Raw genomic sequence first — 21,923 nt, 5'->3', positions numbered from 1 at the left:
TTTTGGGCCAAAAATGGAATACGTATTCCATTTTTGCTTCGTATTCCAATCCCGTTTTGGTGCATCCAAACAAGAAATTCACAATTTTTGGAATACATATTCCAGAATACGTATTCCTATTCCGCTCACCAAACGGGCCCTAAATGGGAATGATGAGGCAAAGAGAATGTGAAAGAAAAGTTGAGGTGAGGAGGAAAATGTGAGAATCCATTAAAGCACGTGTGTTTTTGTTATGAGCGAATTAAATAGGGTTTACGCGCTTCTCAATATTTTTACAACCACAAAAGAATAGAAATAAAAACAAAAACTTTGAGGTACCGTTAGAAGGTGGGAGGCATGGCGTGGGAGAAAAGGAAAAGGGGCTTCAATTTTCTACGCGCTCACACTTTTAGCTTTGCCTACGCCACCTATTTATTCACAGGCGCCCACCGTATGACCCAACTTTCTCCAGGTAGAATATATTTTGCAATTCACATTCCCAGTTTGTGGTGGTGCAGGGATTCGACCCCGTGATGTCGGCGTGGAAGAGGAAATTACGTGAGGAGAGTTTGTATGGCTTCCACACCTTCGGAGACCCGGGGTGTCCTGCAGATTTCGACGGCCCCTTCCGACACAACATTCGACTTTTCTTGCAGAACTTTGCTCAAACTCACAATTTCCTTGTCGACGGAATGACTCCACACTCCATTTCACTCAAGCTCAATGACACTTGTTACATTTCTCTCTTCGTCCTCCAGGAAATGGTGCACGTTGCCCTTCGACCGCACTGCGATTACTGTCGACGCTCAGGTGAAGGAGTCTAAAGATCCCACTTTTATTCTTTACAAGTACTCTAAAGATTCCATTCTTATTGTTAATGGGTTGCTGTTGTATTAAAAGATTAATTTGTTAGTGTCGACTCAACTTATAGTACACAAGAAATTTTAAGCCTTCAGTACTAAACATTTTACGAATCTATTAGATTTTGCGAGTTTTGATAGGATTCTTTGTTTTGCAGGGTGGAGCCGCCATTTGATATCAAAATGTAGGTACCACTTCATCATACCTGCGGAGAGAAGCAGCAACAATGGAAGACAACCCTCTAGTAGTGCTTTGGATATGCAGAGCCATCTTTTGCATGGGATGATTCACTCCAATGGTTTTGGGCATTTGCTGTGTATTAATGGGAGAGAGAAGGGGTCCAAGAATGTCTCCGGTAGAGAAATTATGGATCTCTGGGACCGCATTTGTGCCATGCTCAGAGCCAGGTGATTTCATCAACTGAACAATCTTATTATATGGCTTTATGAGTAATATTAATGGGATGGTTCATTGCACATTGTAGAAGAGATTTTAAGAAGTTTTTCCTTTATTTCCCTAATTCAGTTGCTGTTATGTGATTATCTTGAATCTTTTTTCTTGTTTAAGCTCAGACTAGATATCTTAATGACCCAATTTTGTAAGCGAATTCACAATACCCATCAGTTCATGGGCTGATCATGGTAATTTATGGTTGTCATCTTTGTAGTAATATGAATATTGTTGTGAATGGGAAGGTACATTGTACATTGGATGAGAGATTGTTAGACTGTTCATTCTGCAATGAAGAGTTAAATTTCAGATATTTTGATGAACCATCGATTCCTTTCACAGGAAAAAGGATTTTAAAAAATGTCATTGAAAATGTTCACTTAGTAAACAATTTACTCACAAGAGTAGTAGGCTACGTATTGGTCATCTACTTACAAATAGAAATGTTAGAAAACTCGCAGATAGATTTTTTTTTTCCTATTCGCTACATTAAGGTAGAAGGAATTTAGTTCAGTTGTCTTATTGTTCTAAAAGATTAGATTATAGGTCTATGAGTCATCATCTTTCTTTATAGTTATGTTAATGGGATGGTTCATTGCTCATCATAGGAGAGATTACACATTAACTCACCCTGTAACTTATATCAAAAATCTGAATTACTAGATTAACAATCTTATTGAAAAATATTAATGAAGTTAACGTACGTAGTAAACAAGTTAGCCACAATAGTAGTAAGCTATATATTGGTCATATACTTACAAATGCGGTGAAACTTGCAGTCAAATGATTGTTTTGAGCCCGCCTTTTAGTTCATGTGTTTTATTACATTGGGTGTAGTTTTTTCCTGTAAAACATCAGACTATACATATCTTTGTCATCAGTAAATTCATTGTTCAATGCTCAAAGAGATTATAAAACAGTCCACCTTAAACTGAACTCTGAAATTTTCGATTAGCTATCTATTTATTTTATTTACAAGAAAATGTTAACAGAAGAGTTAACGCAGTAAGCAAATCACCCACAAGAGTGATAAGTTATGCATGGATCTTCTAATTAGAGTTACAAATTCTAGAAAACTCGGGGTTAATATTTATTCTAATAACCCAGCTTATGGAAGTAGAGGGAATTCAATTGGTGTGTTTTGTCACGTTGGACTTGTAAATATAAAATGCAAAGATTTGTTTTGTGTACTGATGAGCTCGTGTGGGGCTTGGACATGCAGGAAGGTGAGCGTGGAAGACGTGGCAAAGAAGAGAGGCATGGAAATGAGGGTGCTGCACAGCCTGGCCTACGGCGACACGTGGTTTGGCAGATGGGGATTCCAGGTGGGTCCCGGCTTCTCGGAGGCTGTGGAGGCGACACGTGGAATCCCGTTGGCCTCGTTGCTTGAGGGGTCGGTACGGATGGCCACCATCGTGGCCACCTACCAGAAGCTCAGTGCCAACTCATTGTGCACATTGGGCAACCTCATGAGCTTCATGATGGAGCTCAAGTCCACCCTTCCTTACAACACCAATACTAGACCAGATATAGTACAAGAAGAACTTTTAACGTCCACGTCTGTAAGACACATGATGCCGCCTTGTCGGTGGTCGCCCAAGAGAGTCGAACTGGCGACCAGCGTGATAATAGAAGCTCTAAGAATGTTTGGTCGAAACCGCTGGGTGCCACGTCAGCAGCTCCGAGACGTGGCACGTGGCCGAATTGGAGACACTGGGCTGCTGGACTTTGTTCTCAAGTCGCTGGGGAGCCGCGTCATCGGACGACACGTGGTACGCAGGGCCGTGAACCCGGTGACTAAGATCCTAGAGTACAGCTTGCAGGAAGTACAGTCAGCAGTTGCTGATATGGACGCCTTAAGGAGAGACGCTGTGTGGAGGGACGTGGCATCTGTGTACAAATGTGTGATGGAAAAAAAGTGTCTAGTCAGCATGCTAGTGGAGACAAAGCAAGTGGTAAAGGATTACATGGGCGAGCTGACGCGGAGGGGTTCGTCCAATCACTGGGGTTTCGACGATGATGAGATGCTGAGAATCATGTGCACAGTCCACCTCAAGGACCGTCCTTATGCTGAGTCAGCACCATCGGACCTACTCGTCATGCCACCTTATTCCACAGTTGGAGAGTTGAAGAAAGAAGCGGAGAGAGCCCTGAGAGACACCTACTATGTGACACGTCAGTTCCACGTGGAATGTCTCACTGATCTGGAGGCCAACGACGACGATCTGCTGTTTGGGCTCATAGAGTCTGGTGCCTGCGTGGCAGTGAAAGGCAAGGGCATCGATATGTCCCCGGAGTTCAGGTACCAAGGTGGCGTTGAGACGTGTATTGTAGATTGCTTATGTAGCACCCACGGACATGATGACGTGGACTCGGTTACTGATCTGTTCTTGTGCAAACGCTGTGCTGTTGGGCTCGTTGGAGCCCTGGTGTAATGAGTGCACTTGGTTTTCAGAGTGCAAAGTATCACTGTATATTTTGCGCACCGTAATGGAATTATGTGTACATACTCTCACAATGCCCACCCATTTCAAATGAGGAATAAAGTGCGTTGTAAGAAAGGTCTGAATAAATGGTATGAAAAGGTTGCCACATGTCACATTGACCGTTGTTGCTTTTTCCTGATCCTCCTTTTGGAAACACTTCATTGCTATGCCCACAGAGAATGCATCCACGCGTCCCTTATATGATACTAGTAGCTATGGTTATTGTGGTTGAAATGTCACATTGGGTGAAATATAGCATGTAAAACAATGTTATTTAAGGAAATATGTATATCTAAGGGAGTCATTGGACTTGGTTTTAAGAATAAAGAATAACTTGATTTTGTTTAGTATATGCGTGACTTGTCAAGTATATAAAAATGAAATGAATTTCTTTGATATCTCAAGTATATAAAGATAAGAGAAAATACATACATCATACCTCAAAATACCATCACTACATATCTATTATGTTAGCTTGTTGAACTTATTGTCCATAAATATCTAAATCAATAACTTATTAGTATCAAGCTACAACATATCCCAAAAACCATATTTATAATGACGAAATGTAAATCTACTCATCATTCCCTACTTCAAATGTAACCTAAAAATATAAAATTTGTTCTCTCTAAAGATGATCCACTATTGTAAGTTCTCAAAGGACTTCAAGCAAAATTAGCTAGTACAAATTTTGTGAAGACTAGCAAGATATATGTAGTATATTAAATATTTATGACAATATGACTGGACAAAAGACATAATAATAAACTAAATATTTGATCAAATAGCCAAAATGATGGTTGATGTCTTAATTTTACGGGTAAAAAAGTCAAAACTTTAAATAGTAAAAAAATACATACAAATTAGCTAATAATAGATAGTAAAAATACACATGTACATCCCATCAATCTAGCTATTAATTCACTAAAATGTTTGATAAAAAGTGTTAGTGTAAATAATTAATTATTATTACACTTTACTTAAGTTTAATTAAGATAATGCATTTTTATATTAGTTGTCATGTAGACACTTAGGAATATGCATAGACATATGAGTTGTCTTGTTGACAACACAGGAGTTAGCAATTTATTTAAGCACATGGTGTCTACAACATCTCTTTATGAGATACACCTATGTAAACTTATCCTCTCATCATCGCACAAACTCCTGTGCTCAATGGAGCATAATCCACTCTTGGTGGACATGTGCTTAGTTGTGATGTTTATCTCTTTGTTGACTCCTAGTCATTCTAGTTGCCTTTATATACAGGCACTTCTATGATGTATCCATCCAAATATCTCATATCGAACATCTCATATCCAATTATTTGATATCCATTATCATTTTGATCATTATTGAGATTCTCATTTGATCATCATTAGTCTCTCTTGTGTTATCTATTGAGCTTGTTGATCTTGGTGTTGAATTATTGTCTTAGGAAAATTCTTACATGGTATCAAAGCTATACCAAAATATGACATGGTACTAGAGCCACGGGAGCTTCATTACATAGCCATTGGAGAGATTTTTTTTGCAGGTCAAGATTGGAGCTTGCTAGTGCAAATCAGATATTGGTATCACATTCAGAAGGTCAAAAAATCCCAAATTGACTTTGGTTTCATCAAAAGCAAAGATCTGAGGTGAAATCTAGAGTCATTTGATTTTTGGAGGTGTGATGACAATGATTCAGGAAAAATAATTATAGAGGTGATTCTCAAACAACGATATCTCCCTCATACGGACTCCTTTCTTTGAGCAATTTTTTTTTATTGTGGGGTAAAATTTTGTGATCTACACATTGGTGCAGATTGTTTGAGATCTATGTGCCTAATTTTTTTTGAAAATCGTAAATCTTGATTTTTGCAACTTCAAAGGCTTAGTTCGGGCTCATATGGACACATATTCAGGTGCTATTTTTTTTAAATGCATGATTTTTTGTCTACTTTCCAGAGTCGGTATCAGTTTGGAGTAATTTTGAGTAGACATAGTATTTTCAAATTTTGGTCTCATTTTGGCCTATTACCACTTGTAATTAATTAGATCTTTGAGAGGTCTTGTGTCTTATCTTGTTGAGTCCAATATAGCTTAATATTTTTTGTTGTAACCATCAAAATTAGAAGTCCACTTATGCCCTAAATTGGCAAGTGCCCATTGTAATCACACTAAATATAAAGTGCCAAATCATGCATTATGGGGGGGTTTCTTTGAATTTTATTTGCATTTTGGGAGTGCATACATTATTTGATCTCATGAAGTCATGTCAAAAGTGTCACTTTGGTTTAAGATTCAAATTGAAAAAAAGGAACCATCAGAAATGAAGTGCTTTGATGATTGATCATCTAAGAGAACATAAGGAAGTGTTTCCTTATCTATATTTGAAGATATTTCCACCTAATACTAATTGGGCATATGCACCGAGTTGTGGTGCCAAAAAGGTGACAAGAAAATTTTATTTTCCTATTTTAAAAAGCGCGTACGCGCTTTTTAAAAATAAAAAGTATATATGATGGGCTACAAACTCGCAGCCCATCATTTTCATTAGCATTTTCTTCTACTCCTACAGCGAGCAGCGCGTACGCGAGTTGAAAACTCAACATTTGCACCACCATTTGCCAAAATGCCTCCTCGTCGACGAAATCCAAGACCACAAGTGCACCCACGACGACGCCGTAAGTGATATGAACCTAACTTTGCATTGTTTGATATATTTTTCATATTGTTTTGTAAGTTTTTTATATTGTTTTGTAGGGTTTTTACAAATTTCATTTAGATTTGTTTATTTATTTGAATTTCAATTGATTTTTTATCAGGAAATGTTCATAATCAACCAGAAAATCCACAAGAACATCAAAACCCTCAAGAACCCCAAAACCAAAACCCTCCTCAAGAAGAAGAACAAATTCCACAACCTGAACCAATTGCAAGACCTCCACCAGGCACACAAGAAAATATAAGAAATGAAATACAGAGAGGCAAAACCCAATTAGAAGGAATCATTGCTCGGTTGAAAGAATCCAGACAAACCAATCCAATGAGGGCTCAATTGGCATCATCCCTTGAATCCATTAACACTCAGATAGCCTCAGTTAGTGGTCAGTTAGATATTTGGTGGGGTAAGAGGGATGAACAAAAAAGATTTTATGCAAATAAATTGTCATATGAAGATGTTAGAAAAAAGGAAATACCAAAAGGTAGTATCTGTGTATTATTTAGAAAACTCGGTGAGCAAAATACTGTTAGAGAGGGTACTAAACGATTCCCCATCCATTGGTGCATACATGATGCTATTAGAAATAATTTTTGGGATAGATGGTGGATGGTTTTTGATGCCCCTCCTTGCAACAATCACGAGGTCCCCATGTATTTTTTGAAGAAATTATATTGTGAGTTTGTCCTTGGGGAGATCCCCAATTATTTTGATATGTTAGACTCCCAGGGTAGAGGTGGGGGGTCATCATTTGAGAGGCCCGAAGCACGTCGTGACCCTAATGTAGTTAGGGCACCTGTGGTCCATCCATAGCGTGAGCATGTGATTATTCCTTCAGTTGTGAAGGAACATGTAGAGGCCAGCACTCTAGGGACCATTAATGCTTTGACGCAGACCCTCATCTATTCCACGAGCCCATTAGTTGAGGGGGAGCCTTCTATACGTCGTGGTCACATGTGCACTTCATGCAGATCCCTATGCACATTTGGCATTCATGTCAGAGATGGTGCAGATGATGGGCTTGTCACCGATCAGTTCCTAAACGAGACATTTGGCATTGACACACAGGTAAATTACTAATTTGATCACATTTCATACGTATAGTGAATGATTAATTAATTAGGATTTATTGACATTGTTCAAAATTTAGGGTCAAAGTGTTCCTGGGCCTAGCAGCGATCCTCCAGGCCCATTTTTTGTCCCTTCGACGAGTCTTGAGGTATGTATCAATTTAATCATTTTAATTAATACATATATTTATTACGTAATCATATTAAGGATTGACCAAAAAAAATATGCATGTGCATCAGTTCTCCACAGGACCCTCAACCTTTACCATAGACGCAGAGCAGAGACATCATACGAGCTTCACACAGGTACAGTTGTTTCATGTTAATTTAATTCATTTGATTATATTTATTCCATGTTTCATGTTAGATATAACGTGTATTGTATGACATGCAGCTCATGATGTCGGACACACCTCCTCATCTACGACAGTCTGTTGATAGTGGAGTGGCCGCAACTGTGGCTAGCTCACAGCCACTGACGGAGGAATGAAATAATTTTCTTCATTTTAGTTGTTGTTTATAATAGTTAATCTCAAAATTTCTAATGTTATTTATAAGTGATTATATTTATTGAATTGTTGTAGGGTCTTGTCAGGCCTGATCGTCCATGAGCATTTGAGGTGGACTTACAGAGTGACTATTTGTTGGCGGTAAGAAAATAATTGATTTTGTGAGTACATATATTTGATTTCAACGTATAATAAATATTGATTCATATCTACTTTCTTTGTTTCAGTTGGACCTGGAGAAGAGCCTCAACAAGAGGTCAAGTGAGCGTGTCAGGAGGGCCCCGTCATCTCCACTGTCTCCCTCCACACGACGACAGAGGACATCGAGAGACTTGTTTCCTTCCCCTCGTGGGAAGGAAAAGATGTAGTTGAGATATTTGATACATACATATAGAGCCTTGTTTCCTTCCCCATGTATATATATAGGCATCTGAGAGACATATTCGATACACATTTGATGTACATATGACATTCTATATTTGATGTATGACATTATTGGTTAATATATGATATGTTTGTTCATATACGACATTATTGGTTATCATAATATATCATGTGTTTGTTAATGTATATGACATTATTGGTTATCATTTTATATTATATGTTTGTTCATGTATGACGTTAAATTAGATATGTTCGTGTATGACATTAAATTAGATATGTGCATGTATGAAATTAAATTCAATTGCTAGAGAGTTGCCATTATGTCTACCAACTAGTAGATGTTCTTTTTTGCTTTATTAGTATTTCTCAAAAATTGCAAAGAAGCTGTTTCTGGTGAATAGTTGTAAACAATTGTGATCATCGACTTCATATACTCATGGCTTTGGCTGTGAACACTTGTAACTTTGGCTATAAGCATCCATGGCTTTGGCTATGTGCACTAGTGGCTTTGGCTGTGAGCATGTATGGCTTTGGTTGTATGCACAATATAGCCTTGGTTGTAGGTTGTCTTTCTTGCTGCATGTCGAAGTTACCTTCAAAAATATCATTAGTCTAAGATCATTACAATTAAAATACTATGACATAATACCTTGGAAATAATAGTCTTTAACCCATTACTTTATTTGTTAAAACATCATGTAGTATCTACTGTAGTCCTTCTACTCAAATATGTTTTCAAAAATACTTAGTATGGCAAAGAAATGTCTATGGAAAGCTTGTCAAATAGGATATTGAAGAACTAAATGTGGATAGTCATTAGTACCCATCAATAAGAACACATACATCTTTCTCAAGCAAGCCATATGACATTAGCAAGTAATTTATAAATTTCCTTTGCAAATAACTAGAAGATGCTATGAATCTCAATACAGAGTTAATCACAAACTCATTATTCCATCCAAGAAGCATATATCACCCTAAGCCAATTAACCGACGGGATAAAAATTAATTCAATTTCAACAAAATTTTGAGTATAACAAGCATCTTAGGGATTCTTACAAGAATTAACACGATGTTCACAAGAGCATTACAAGTTCTTGTAATGCTATTTCACATATTGTAATCATATTTAGTTTTGAATGGCCATTTGTGTTACAAGCATAAATGTTCTTTAAGGTCTTTTAATTCTAGACATGAATTTTATTATGAAGTTTTTTTATGACAACCCACTCAATGCATATATTGTTGTTCCACATTATGCTAATTTGACTTTCATTGGTTGATTTGGGTCTAGACATGACGTTATTCACTACCTTTTTTATATATTATTTTTTTGTAGTGAGGTTCTGGCCTGAATGAATGTATTAATCATTGAAGTTGTGAACCTTGGTCGAGATCCTTACAAATATATTTTCAAATTGGACCTCAAATAGTTTTCTCAGTCACCCCCTGTACACAGATACTGAAATTGTAGTTAATTACAAAATTAATACTGAATTAACACAAGTTTAATTGAGAAGTATTATGTACCTCAATAGGCTAGATTATTATTGACCGGGAAGCTTTATCTTAGAGCAGTTGGTTTCCTAAATCTTTAGCGCAATGACAATCTTATGGAATGTGGAATTAGGTCTGCTAGCTAAGGAACGTTCTTTAAAAGGTAGAGGAAACTCAAGACTCACATGTTTCCAATCAATATAAATGTTTAAATCGCTTCTCTAATTTTTTCTATTTATGATCTTCTTAAAACTTAACTTTCTAAATGCATTGATGGGGAAATAAAGATCTTCTAGGAACTAAAGGCTAATCATGTTTAATACTTACAATTCTTTGTTTTTATCTAATAATTTAAAAAAGATTATACAAGTGTTTTCAAAGAGCATCCATACCTCGTACGAGCTTCGAGATATGCCCCATCAAAGATCGCAACCCTATGGCATTTAGTGACCCTTAGGGACATTCTGGTTCAGCGTGCCTGAGAACGTTCGAGCACTGAAGGGGATAGGAAGAGGTTGGGGATAGAGTTTACCCGGCCACCCTGAGCTAATGGAGCAGACATTTTGATCCCACAAAAAAAGATGAGAGAGATTTGGCAGTTGGCAACTTTGTACTAGCCGACATTGCAAGTTTCAGCATCACCCAAGATGGCGTTGTAAAATGAAAACGGAATGTGATCTTCAAAAAGTGAGAGAGGTTATTGTAGGTCTTTGCAACATGGTCTTGTAGGAACTAGAATCACATCCATACCTCCCACGAGCTCTGAGATATGCCCCGTCAAAGATCGCAGCCCTATGGCATTTAGTGACCCTTGGGGACATTCCGGATTGGCGTGCCTGAGAACGTTCGAGCACTGAAGGGGATAGGAAAAGGTTGGGGATAGGGTTTACCCGGCCACCCAGAGCTAACGAACTAGACAGTTCGATCCCACAACAAAAGGTGAGAGAGATTTGGTAGTTGGCAACTTTGTATTGGCCCACACTGCAAGTTTCAGCATCACCCGAGATGGCGTTGTAAAAAAAAATGGAGTGGGATCTCCAAAAAGTGAGAGAGGTTATTGTAGGTCTCTGCAACACGGTCTTGTAGGAACTAGAATCACATCCATACCTCGCACGAGCTCCGAGATATGCCCCGTCAAAGATCACAACCCTATGGCATTTAGTGACCCTTGGGGACATTCTGGATTGGCGTGCCTGAGAACGTTCGAGCACTGAAGGGGATAGGATGAGGTTGGGGATAGGGTTTACCCAACCACGCGGAGCTAACGGAGCAGACAGTTTGATCCCACAAGGAAAGGTGAGAGAGATTTGGCAGTTGGAAACTTTGTACTGGCCAACACTACAAGTTTCAGCATCACCCAAGACGGCGTTGTAAAATGAAAATGGAATGTGATCTCCAAAAAGAAAGAGAGGTTATTGTAGGTCTCTGCAACACGGTCCTATAGGAACTAGAATCACATCCATACCTCACACGAGCTTCGAGATATGCCCCATCAAAGATCGCAGCCCTATGCATTTAGTGACCCTTAGGGACATTCTGGTTCAGTGTGCCTGAGAACGTTCGAGCACTGAAGGGGACAGGAAGAGGTTGGGGATAGGGTTTACCCGACCACCCAGAGCTAATGGAGCAGACAGTTTGATCCCACGAGGAAAGGTGAGAGAGATTTGGCAGTTGGCAACTTTGTACTGGCCAACACTACAAGTTTCAACATCACCCAAGATGGCATTGTAAAATGAAAAAGGAATGTGATCTCCAAAAAGTGAGAGAGGTTATTGTAGGTCTCTGTAACATGATCCTATAGGAACTAGAATTGCATCCATACCTTGCACGAGCTTTGAGATATGCCCCATCAAAGATCGCAGCCCTATGGCATTTAGTGACCCTTAGGGACATTATGGTTCAGTGTGCCTGAGAACGTTCGAGCAATGAAGGGGACAAGAAGAGGTTGGGGATAGGGTTTACCCGTCCACCCAGAGCTAATGGAGCAGACAGTTTGATCCCACGAGGAAAGGTGAGAGAGATTTGGCAGTTAGCAACTTTTTACTGGCCAACACTACAAGTTTCAGCATCACCCAAGATGGCGTTGTAAAATGAAAACGGAATATGATCTCCAAAGAGAGAGAGAGGTTATTGTAGATCTCTGCAACACGGTCCTATAGGAGCTAGAATTGCATCCATACCTCACACGAGCTTCAAGATATGCCCCATCAAAGATCGCAGCCCTATGGGATTTAGTGACCCTTAGGGACATTCTGGTTCAATGTGCCTGAGAACGTTCGAACACAGAAGGGGACAGGAAGAGGTTGGGGATAGGGTTTACCTAGCCACCTAGAGCTAATGGAGCAGACAGTTTGATCCCATGACGAAAGGTGAGAGAGATTTGGCAGTTGGCAACTTTGTATTGGCCCACACTACAAGTTTCAGCATCACCCGAGATGGCATTGTAGAATGAAAATGGAATGTGATCTCCAAAAAGAGAGAGAGGTTATTGTAGGTCTTCGCAACACGGTCCTATAGGAACTAGAATCACATCCATACCTTGCACGAGCTCTAAGATATGCCTCGTCAAAGATCGCAGCCCTATGGCATTTAGTGACCCTTGGGAACATTTCGGATTGGCGTGCCTGAGACCGTTTGAGCACTGAAGGGGATAGGATGAGGTTGGGGATAGGGTTTACCCAGCCACTTGGAGCTAACGATCCCACGACGAAAGGTGAGAGAGATTTGGCAGTTGGCAACTTTGTACTGGCCCACACTGCAAGTTTCAGCATCACCTGAGATGGCGTTGTAAAACAAAAATGGAGTGTGATCTCCAAAAAGTGAGAGAGGTTATTGTAGGTCTTTGCAACACGGTCCTGTAGGAACTAGAATCACATCCATACCTCACACGAGCTCTGAGATATGTCCCGTCAAAGATTGCATCCCTATGGCATTTAGTGACCCTTGGGGACATTCTGGATTGGCGTGCTTGAGAACGTTCAAGCACTGAAGGGGATAGGATGAGGTTGGGGATAGGGTTTACCCAACCAAACAGAGCTAACGGAGCAGACAGTTCGATCCCATGAGGAAAGGTGAGAGAGATTTGGCAGTTGGCAACTTTGTACTAGCCGATATTGCAAGTTTCAGCATCACCCGAGATGGCATCATAAAATGAAAACGGAGTGTGATATCCAAAAAGTGAGAGAGGTTATTGTAGGTCTCCAAAAAGAGTGTTTAAAAATGCAAAAAAAGCGGGGGGTCCTTTGTATGGTTTGGGAGTTTGACCATTAAAACTAGAAATTGTCCTAGTAGTAAGTGTTGGTAACAGTTTTGAAATTTGATTGTTGAGTGTTGAGAAACCTCAAGTTTGGGATTTTTCTTGTTGGTTTGAGTCTATAATAACCATTTCCATCTAAAAATTCAAGTGTTGAGACCATTTAAGAAGTATTTGCATAGTTTTCCCTAAAATTTGAGTGCATAAAAAGGGGTATGTGATTGCTCCCAAGGTGGATTTAGTGTTTTCTCCAAACAAGAGTTGCATTTTATGTTTGAAGTCATCTAATATAACCAAAGTGAAGGTGTTTGAACCATTTTGGGGTTCTAGAGACATTGCAAAGTAAGAGTTCTAGAAAGCCCTAGGGTAAAGGGGCTAGAAAGGAGGGTTTTGTAAAAACCATTGTAAAGTTGATCATGAGACCAAAAAAATAGAAGAATCCTTGCATTTGAGTTGTGTCTTAAGACTTTTTTGGGTCATGGGAGTTCCAAAAGTCAAGGGATTGTGAGTTGCTTTGTAAATGGCCTCAAACTAGGCCTAGTTGGCAGACTGAAATAGCCAGTTTTGAGTGATATTTTACAAAACAAGTGTAGTTGGTTTTGGAGTATATTTTAGAGTGAGGAAAAGGGTATTTTAATCACCCAATAGTTTAGGAAGTTCTATGGAAAATTTTGGAGAAAACAACAAATTAGTGACAGGCAAGGGCTAGTTGGAACAAGCCTAGAAGAGGCAAAATTGAGAAAGTGTAAGAGATGAGTTGCTGAGAGTGTGCAAGGAGTTGGAACATGTTAGATGAGATGTTTTGAGATGATCCAAGGTGTTGAGGCCATGATATGATGCCAAGGACGAGTTTTGGTACTTGCATAGGGTGTTCCAACCAAGCTACAAATGCATAGGATAGGACCTTGTAAGGTACTTGCAAATTATGGTTCTAATGCCGACAAAATAGAACTCCCACCAAACTTGTAAATTTACCTTATCTTTAATGTCAAGGACTAAGTTCAATATAAAGGGCCTACATTCATAGAAGGACAAACAAAATCAAAGGTTGAAGAAGTCACTATCCCATTATAATCTCAGCCAAAAGCTGAAAAGGTTATGGATTCAAGAATCAAGAAGAAGACTTGTCATGGCACCTATATGGAGCATCTTATCAAATGGAAGGATCAACCAGAATCTGAAGTAACATGGATAGATGAGAGTGATTTTGGAAAGAAAGGTATTCCTACGAAATTCCTTCAGATTTATCCACCATGAGTTCTTTGTCACATAGTCAATTGGTGTGCATACATCCTAGGGAAGGGGATAGTTGGGAGATATCCTCTTGGGAATAGGGTCAAGAAGAAACCCTATAGGATCAGAAGAAGTCATTGGTTAGTTTGGGCATAGTGGCCTAAACTAGCAGGGTGGGTCTCCTTACATTACTGTTGGTTAGAGAATTCCAATTTTTATTTGTTCAAGGCTAAGAGACATATAAAAAACTACATTTTCAATTATGATATTAGATTAAGCTTGCTAATGCAAGATTCACAACCTGATTGGTTGTAGGAGGTTGTCACAAACCTTGGGTAACCAAATACTTGTGGGGATGAAAATGTTTCCCTTTTAATTCCATCCCCACCACATGTTGACCCCAAGGACGTCATCTAATGCTTTGCAAATGGTGGCAACCATGATGAAATAAATAGTTAACAATTTTTTGATACCCAGGCCCAAAATGACTATGATGGAGATGTTGATTTTATATGTTACACGCCACTAGACAGAAAACAACATAGTGGTTTACCCAATCGATTCCTATAGCTACCAAAGAAAAGGATACAAAATTCTAAGGAACAAGAGAGACTAAGGAGTTATTTGAGGCTAATGCACTTTACATGAAGGAGAAGATCAGGGATAGGAAAGATGGGAGAGAGGAAAAGATTGCAAGAAATGAGATCTTAGATGCTATAGAGAGGGGAAAATGAGTTGCGGAGATGGTTTCACTAAAGGAATAGAAGAGGAAAGAAAGAGAGGATAATCTAAATGTTTGAAAGAGATATAGACCAAATATTGGAGGTGCACCTTCAACAACTATAGAAATTATATTTACAACACTAGTGGAAGGAGATGTAATTGCACTAGCCCTAGAATCAATTAGTATGCCCAACATACCTCTTCTCCCATAGCATAAATCACATTTTGATATGTTCAATGCTCTAATCCCTAGATTAGGAAATATTCTTACTTAATAAGTGTAACCCCAAGCATTGTCACCATAGTTGGCAACAAATGTTGAGAGTCCCAATCAACTAGTGAAAGAAATGACTAAGTTGATGGAGCTGAATCCTACATTACACACATCTCCTAGTAGTGGACAGGAGGATGTTGGGATTGGGAGCATAGCACCTATTCCCTTTCCCAGTTTTATGGACAATTGATGGGAACTCAAGTAGATGGGAGAAATTCCAATTTTTTTGAAGCGATAAAGTTTTGTGATGTATTTAGAATATCTAAGATAGACTTATTTTTTATGTGAACTAAACCATTCTTACATTACTATTTAAATGTATTTGTATTGTTATAATAGTTTGATTGTTGGTCATGGTGTAAAATATGTAAAGTTTAGAAATATAAATAGTTCATCATAGAGATATTATATAATTAATTTATTTTAAATAGTAGAAATAATCATAACAAATAGATAGAAATAAAAAATAATAATTTTATACAAAAAGTTTTAATTTATTTTAAATAATTAAATAATAGAAACATCGTAGAATTAATAATTCAGTATAATCATAACAAATAGACACTAAACAATCCCAAATTGAAACATACGAAGGTCCAACTAGAATAATGACTTTAAATAACCAAATACCAAAGCCAAACAAAGGAAATGGGACTTTTACCTTAAATGAATAAACTACATGAAGAAGGGTGGCTGGCTATTTGGAAATCTACTTATTTTTCTTCTCTCCCTCCTGTCATCCAAGAGAACATGCAATGAAAGAAAAATATTGTCACAATAAGAAAATATGAAAAATATTGTTCTAGCTTTAAAAAAATTGGAGACATCAAAAAATAAAATCTAGATTCTAAACAAATCAAAACATAAAATCTATGATTTAAACTAAATCTCATCACTTACGCATCATAACAATACGGTCCACCTTAGTCATGTGGACAGTCTTGGGGAAGAGGTTGCAACAATGTATTTGGATCCAGTTGATCTCTCTCTCTCTGTATTCAATTTAATGAGCCAACTAGATCTGCTCGACATTTTAATGTCTCAAGTATTGCCTTGTGGTCTGACTCGCGAACTCTCCAAAGATTCTTATTATGTGGTTTTCCACCATATTTTATCAAGTGGACATTTGATGCGACAAAAAGATTTGAATAATGAAGAATCTTCCTCTCTGTTTGCCAATCCTCAAATAACCACAAGTTAGGGTTCTTCATAGAATATCATCTAAGCCATGTGCCAGTTACAACCATCGCACCGACATGGTACTCTAAACCTTCACCATCTATAACCGAGTGATCCAATTTTTTTTTGGCTTGAACACAACGACACAAATAATAATCTGTCCCTTCTTCATTGTCTTCAAGTGCAATAATAGCAAAAATATGGCCTACAGTGACAAATGTACAAAATGCGGTCATTAATTCAGAAAATACTTGCGTAAAAGTTATAAAGTTACATATTGAAATTACAAAGATATATAAATATATATATTACCAGGTTGCACTAGATCAAACAAGCGGTCAAAGTCAATAGACGATTTCATCTGTACCATTTCCAGTGCTTGTGGGGGACGATAGGTGTCAATTGGGTCCAAAACCCGTATATCCCATTTGTCCACCCATTCAGTCGACTCATAGTCATCCCAATTTTCCTCTGCACATGATGGACAATAGCATGCCACTTTTTGTGTGTGGATACTCCATGAACTTGCATCAGAGCTTCTAAAAGAGTGCAACTCACTGGATCCTGTTAGTGTGCAACAATCTTGATATGGTGCAATGTTAGTATTATCTATCAACCAAAAAAATCTACGAACCGTAGACTCACCTTCCTTACCTGGACCCATTGTAGCGTTACACCACTAGACCATGGATTTTGCATCTGTCAATATTGCTCCATCTTTGTACTTTAGTTCTTCACGAGCTAAGGCTCTTTTGATGCATGCGCCTGCACCATCGTGCTCTCCCTTTCCATGACCAGCCTCTGTGAAATTCCACATGTATTGAATTCTACACAACTTGTGCATCTTGCTCAACCAATAGAACATCCGTGCATTCTTGAATTGAGATGCACAATTGTCTGATCAAATAATGTGCTGACGATATGTGATGCCCCTGTTAGCCAAATCTCCATAAAATAGTTGAAAACAACCATGTACAAACTCCGTAGAATGTGATCGATCATCACTGATGTAAAAATGGTACTCCCTCAAAATCTTCCTGTCATCCTCTGTACTTGTAGGTGAATGCATGAATGTTATGTGAACAAATATGGAAACCTATTGAGAAGTATAATACTTTTCTTGCACCTCATTTTGTGGTTGTAGTGTGTAGTTCTCTGCGAAATCTACAACCGAAATAATGGTATCTAGTGGAAACGTATCCTTGCACAACTTGAATTGCAAATCCAGCCATCGAGCTCTATGGGTATGCCTTGCATACTCATAAATAATGTTTTCACGAAAAATCTTCATGAACTCATACACTGAAATCTTTTCAATGACTAAATCACATATTTTACCATGTTTCCCATCTTTTAGAGCATATGTCACTATCTTAAATTTTCCATAATCTACTATTTCATTTCCAATTGCATGTGTACTATCCATATGTTGAAAAGTTGATAAAAGTTGCAAAGAACCACAAAATAAGTACGTACCATCCAAGAATGATGTCTTGTAAAATTGTTGGCCATCCCTTATTTCACATAAAATGTTGGATATGAATTCCCTTGAAGATCTTGGTGGCTCATTTATGTCACAATCCTGCAAAACAAACTGAGAATGCAAAATTACGCATATATGCCTAAAAACATCAAAATGGTTAGAAAATTCAATATGTATCCTACAACAACAAGTTGTGCGTGTGTGATTTACCTTCACATAAAAAGGTTTACCCATCTCAAAAAATCTTTGACTTATTCGAATTTGAGGATACATACCAATAAATTTTGCGAAAAATTGTGTCTGAGTTGTGTCCAAAAAATGTTTCACATGTGGCTTGCGATTTTGGCTACCAATCCTCCTTCTTACAACATCTCTTTGATTAGGGGAAACACGTGTGTTATTTTTCCAAAAATCTTCGATCAATGATTTCAAGGCTTCACTAATTTTTTTATCCTTTCGTGGTAGTCTACCGCTAAATGTCCATAACTCATTTTTTGTTGGATCTTCCAATCTCTCACGCCTTAGCATGGCTCTCCTTAGAGTACCTCTACCAATTTTTAATGTTTTGCTTGTCTTTCTCATGAGTCGAGCTTTTTTCATTTGGCTACTTACTATTGTTGATGTAAGTACTCGTCTTGCGATATTACTATCTTTGGTGCGTGATTTAGAACCCACTTTGTCATAAGCATTCATTAGATTCTTTACAATGTTTTTTTCATTTGAATCATCCATCGTTCTTAGCCCAAGAATCTTCATGATAGGCCTAAATTTTAAATTCCTCATCATTTTAACAAATAATTGGTATTGACTTGTAATATTTAATTCATCAAAAAATAATCTTGACATACGATTAACTTTTCTTTGACAAGTACGCTTGCTAATCTTGTCAGGCATTGATTTCAAAATGTTACTATCAATATCAATCAAATATTTTGGTCTTCTAAAACAAATTCTAGAAGGTGTTATAATCTCTTCAATTCTCTCAACATTTTGAACATCAACATAAGGTTGAGTGTATTGCATACCTTGAACCAAAGATGATGTGCCTTGGAAATAAGATGCAAAAGATGAAATATCACCTACTTGATGTGTTGATGTTGTGCCTTCAACATGACATGATGGAGTGTGTATATCGTCGGATCTACAAATCGGTGTCTCTTCAACATGAGAGGACGATATGACTTCAACATTGGAAGATGGTGTAGCGGACGATATGACTCGAACATTAGAAGATGGTGTAGCTTCACAATTCAATTGTCTTCTTGAGTGTAACAGTCTCATTCATTCTCTTTGTCTTTCCAATTCTTCCTCTTTGTTTCTTGGTACCGGTGGTTCTTGATCCTCTTCAAAAGTCAATTCTTCATTATTGCTTTGCAATTTTCTTTGCTCACGTAGTAATTTCATTTTATCTCTTTTAATTGCCAAATCTCTCTCCCTATCTTCATTTGTTTGATTTTTTGGTTTCTTCCTTGGCATGATGATGATTTCTACATGTCAAATTATTCAAACATTTGAATTACTTAAAATGTGTAAATTACAAATTATTCAAATACATATAAAAATTATAATTATTTGAATGAATACACAATATATATATAAAACGACTTGTCAAATTTTTAACCATTTTGAAATAACATTTCATTGAAACATACAAATTTCAATGAATTCACTATATATTAAACAACATGTCAAATTATAATCAAATTTGTATCTATATATCAACAAACATTATTTAAAATAGATTGCACTAACCTTTTCTATACAAGGAATATTCAAAAAGTCTTCAAATCGTGTATCCAATGATTGAATTTGGTGTTTGCTAGCTTCCAAAAGTGTTTGCCACCTTGAAATAGTGTTTGTTAGCTTGAAATAGTGTTTGTCACCTTGAAAGAGTGTTTGTTGTGTTGAAACCTGTGATTTCTGTCGGGATAACAGAGTGTAGAACAGAACAAAAGCAGAGAATGAATGAAACGGGCCCCAAAGATGCTTTTTGACCATTTTTAGGTGATTTCATATAGTGCATACGCGCTATAGCGCGTACGCACTATATGAGAACACATCACTCTCCACCCTCCCTACTCTCTCTCTCTCCCTACTCTCTCTCTCTTCCTACTCTCTCTCCCCTCTCCCATCCCCTACACACTCTCTCTCTCCCCTCTCCCATCCTTTACTCTCTCTCGCTCTCCCTCTTCCACCGCCTACTCTCTCTATCTCTCTCACCCTCTCTCCTCTCCCATCCCCTACTCTTTAGATCTCTCACACACACTCCCATCCTCCCTCTCCCACTTCTTACTCTCTCTCTCTCTCTCTCTCCCACCTCCTACTCTCTCTCACATTCTCTCCCATCCCCTACTCTCTCTTACACACACTCCCATCTGCCCCTCTCTCCCATCCGCTACTCTCTCTCTCTCTCTTGGGCTACTCTCTCTCTCCCCTCTCCCATCCCCTAAACTCTCTCTTTTGCAAATACACACTCCCATCCCCCTCTCTCTCTCCCCTCTCCCATCCCTTACTCTCTAGATCGCTCACATGCACTCCCATCCCTCTCTCTCCTCCTCTCCCACTCCCTCTCCCACCACCTACTATCTCTCTCTCTCTCTCTCTCTCAAGTTCTCTCTCTCCCTCTCTACTCTCTCTCTCTCTCTCTCCCATCCCCTACTCTTACTCTCTCTCTCTCTCTCCAATCCCCAACTCTCTCTCACACTCTCTCCCATCCCCTACTCTCTCTGACACTCTCTCTCATCCTTTCACTCTGTCTCTCTCATCTTGTACTCTCTCTCTCTGCCACCTCCTACTCTCTCTCACACTCTTTCCCATCCTTTCATTCTGTCTCTCCCATCTTGTACTCTCTCTTTGCCACCCCCTACTCTCTCTCACACTCTCACACTCTCTCTTATCCCCTACTCTCTCTCTTTCACAGACACACACACACACACACACACACTCCCATCCCCTACTCTCTAGATTTGTCACACGCACTCCCATCCCTCTCTCTCCTCCTCTCCCACTCCCTCTCCTAGGTCACCTACTATTTCTCTCTCTCCCTCTCTACTCTCTCTCTCCCATCCCCTACTCTTACTCTCTCTCTCTCTCCCATTCCCAACTCTCTCTCACACTCTCTCCCATCCCCTACTCTCTCTCACACTCTCTCCCATCCTTTCACTCTGTCTCTCCCATCCCATACTCTCTCTCTCTCTCTGCCGCCCCCTACTCTCTCTCTCACTCTCTCCCATCCTGTCACTCTATCTCTCCCATCCTTTCACTCTCTCTCTCCCATCCTGTACTCTCTCTCTGCCACCCCCTACTCTCTCTCACACTCTCACACTCTCTCTCGTCCCCTACTCTCTCTCTTTCACAGACACACACTCTCTTATCCCCCCACTCTCTTCTCTCCCATCCCCTACTCTCTACATCTATCACGCACACTCCCATCCCCCCTATCTCTCTCCCTCTCCCTCTCCTACCGCCTACTAGATCTCTCTCTCTCAAGTTCTCTCTCTCCCTCTCTACTCTCTCTCTCTCCCATCCCATCCCTTACTCTCACTCTCTCTCTCCCATCCTCTACTCTCTCTCACACTCCCATCCCCTAATCTCACTCTCTCTCTTCCATCCCGTATGAGCTCTCTCCGCCACCACCTACTCTCTCTCACACTCTCACACTCTCTCCCATCCCCTACTCTGTCTCTCTTACACACATTCCCATTCCCCCTCTCTCTCTCTCCCTCTCCCACTCCCTCTCCCACTACCTACTTTCTCTCCCCCATCCCCTACTCTCTCTCTCCCCTCTCCCATCCCCTACTCTCTCTCTTTCATAGACACACACTCCCATCCCCCC

General features: G+C 39.0%; 1 protein-coding gene across 1 annotated transcript; it reads left to right on the top strand.

Moving 5' to 3' along the window:
• Nucleotides 1-512: 512 nt before the first annotated feature.
• Nucleotides 513-3,725, top strand: LOC149532306 (PHD finger protein PERSISTENT TAPETAL CELL 1-like). Its single transcript, XM_089805691.1, has 3 exons — nt 513-789; nt 998-1,247; nt 2,513-3,725. The coding sequence occupies exons 1-3, from the start codon at nt 513-515 to the stop codon at nt 3,723-3,725; spliced, it is 1,740 nt and encodes a 579-aa protein (XP_089661817.1).
• The last annotated feature ends 18,198 nt before the right edge of the window (nt 3,726-21,923 follow it).

This window comes from Cupressus sempervirens, chromosome 10 (assembly GCF_028749045.1).
Source record: "Cupressus sempervirens isolate cs-2001-9-10 chromosome 10, ASM2874904v1, whole genome shotgun sequence".
Lineage (NCBI taxonomy): Eukaryota > Viridiplantae > Streptophyta > Pinopsida > Cupressales > Cupressaceae > Cupressus > Cupressus sempervirens.
The sequence above is the reverse complement of the archived record's forward strand: the minus strand, read 5'-3'. Positions and strand labels throughout refer to the sequence as shown.

Coding starts and splice junctions, on each gene's coding strand:
- LOC149532306 (XM_089805691.1), top strand. CDS start 513: ATGTCGGCGTGGAAGAGGAAATTACGTGAGGAGAGTTTGTATGGCTTC. Junction 790..997: donor CGATTACTGTCGACGCTCAG/GTGAAGGAGTCT, acceptor TTTGTTTTGCAG/GGTGGAGCCGCCATTTGATA. Junction 1,248..2,512: donor TGTGCCATGCTCAGAGCCAG/GTGATTTCATCA, acceptor TTGGACATGCAG/GAAGGTGAGCGTGGAAGACG.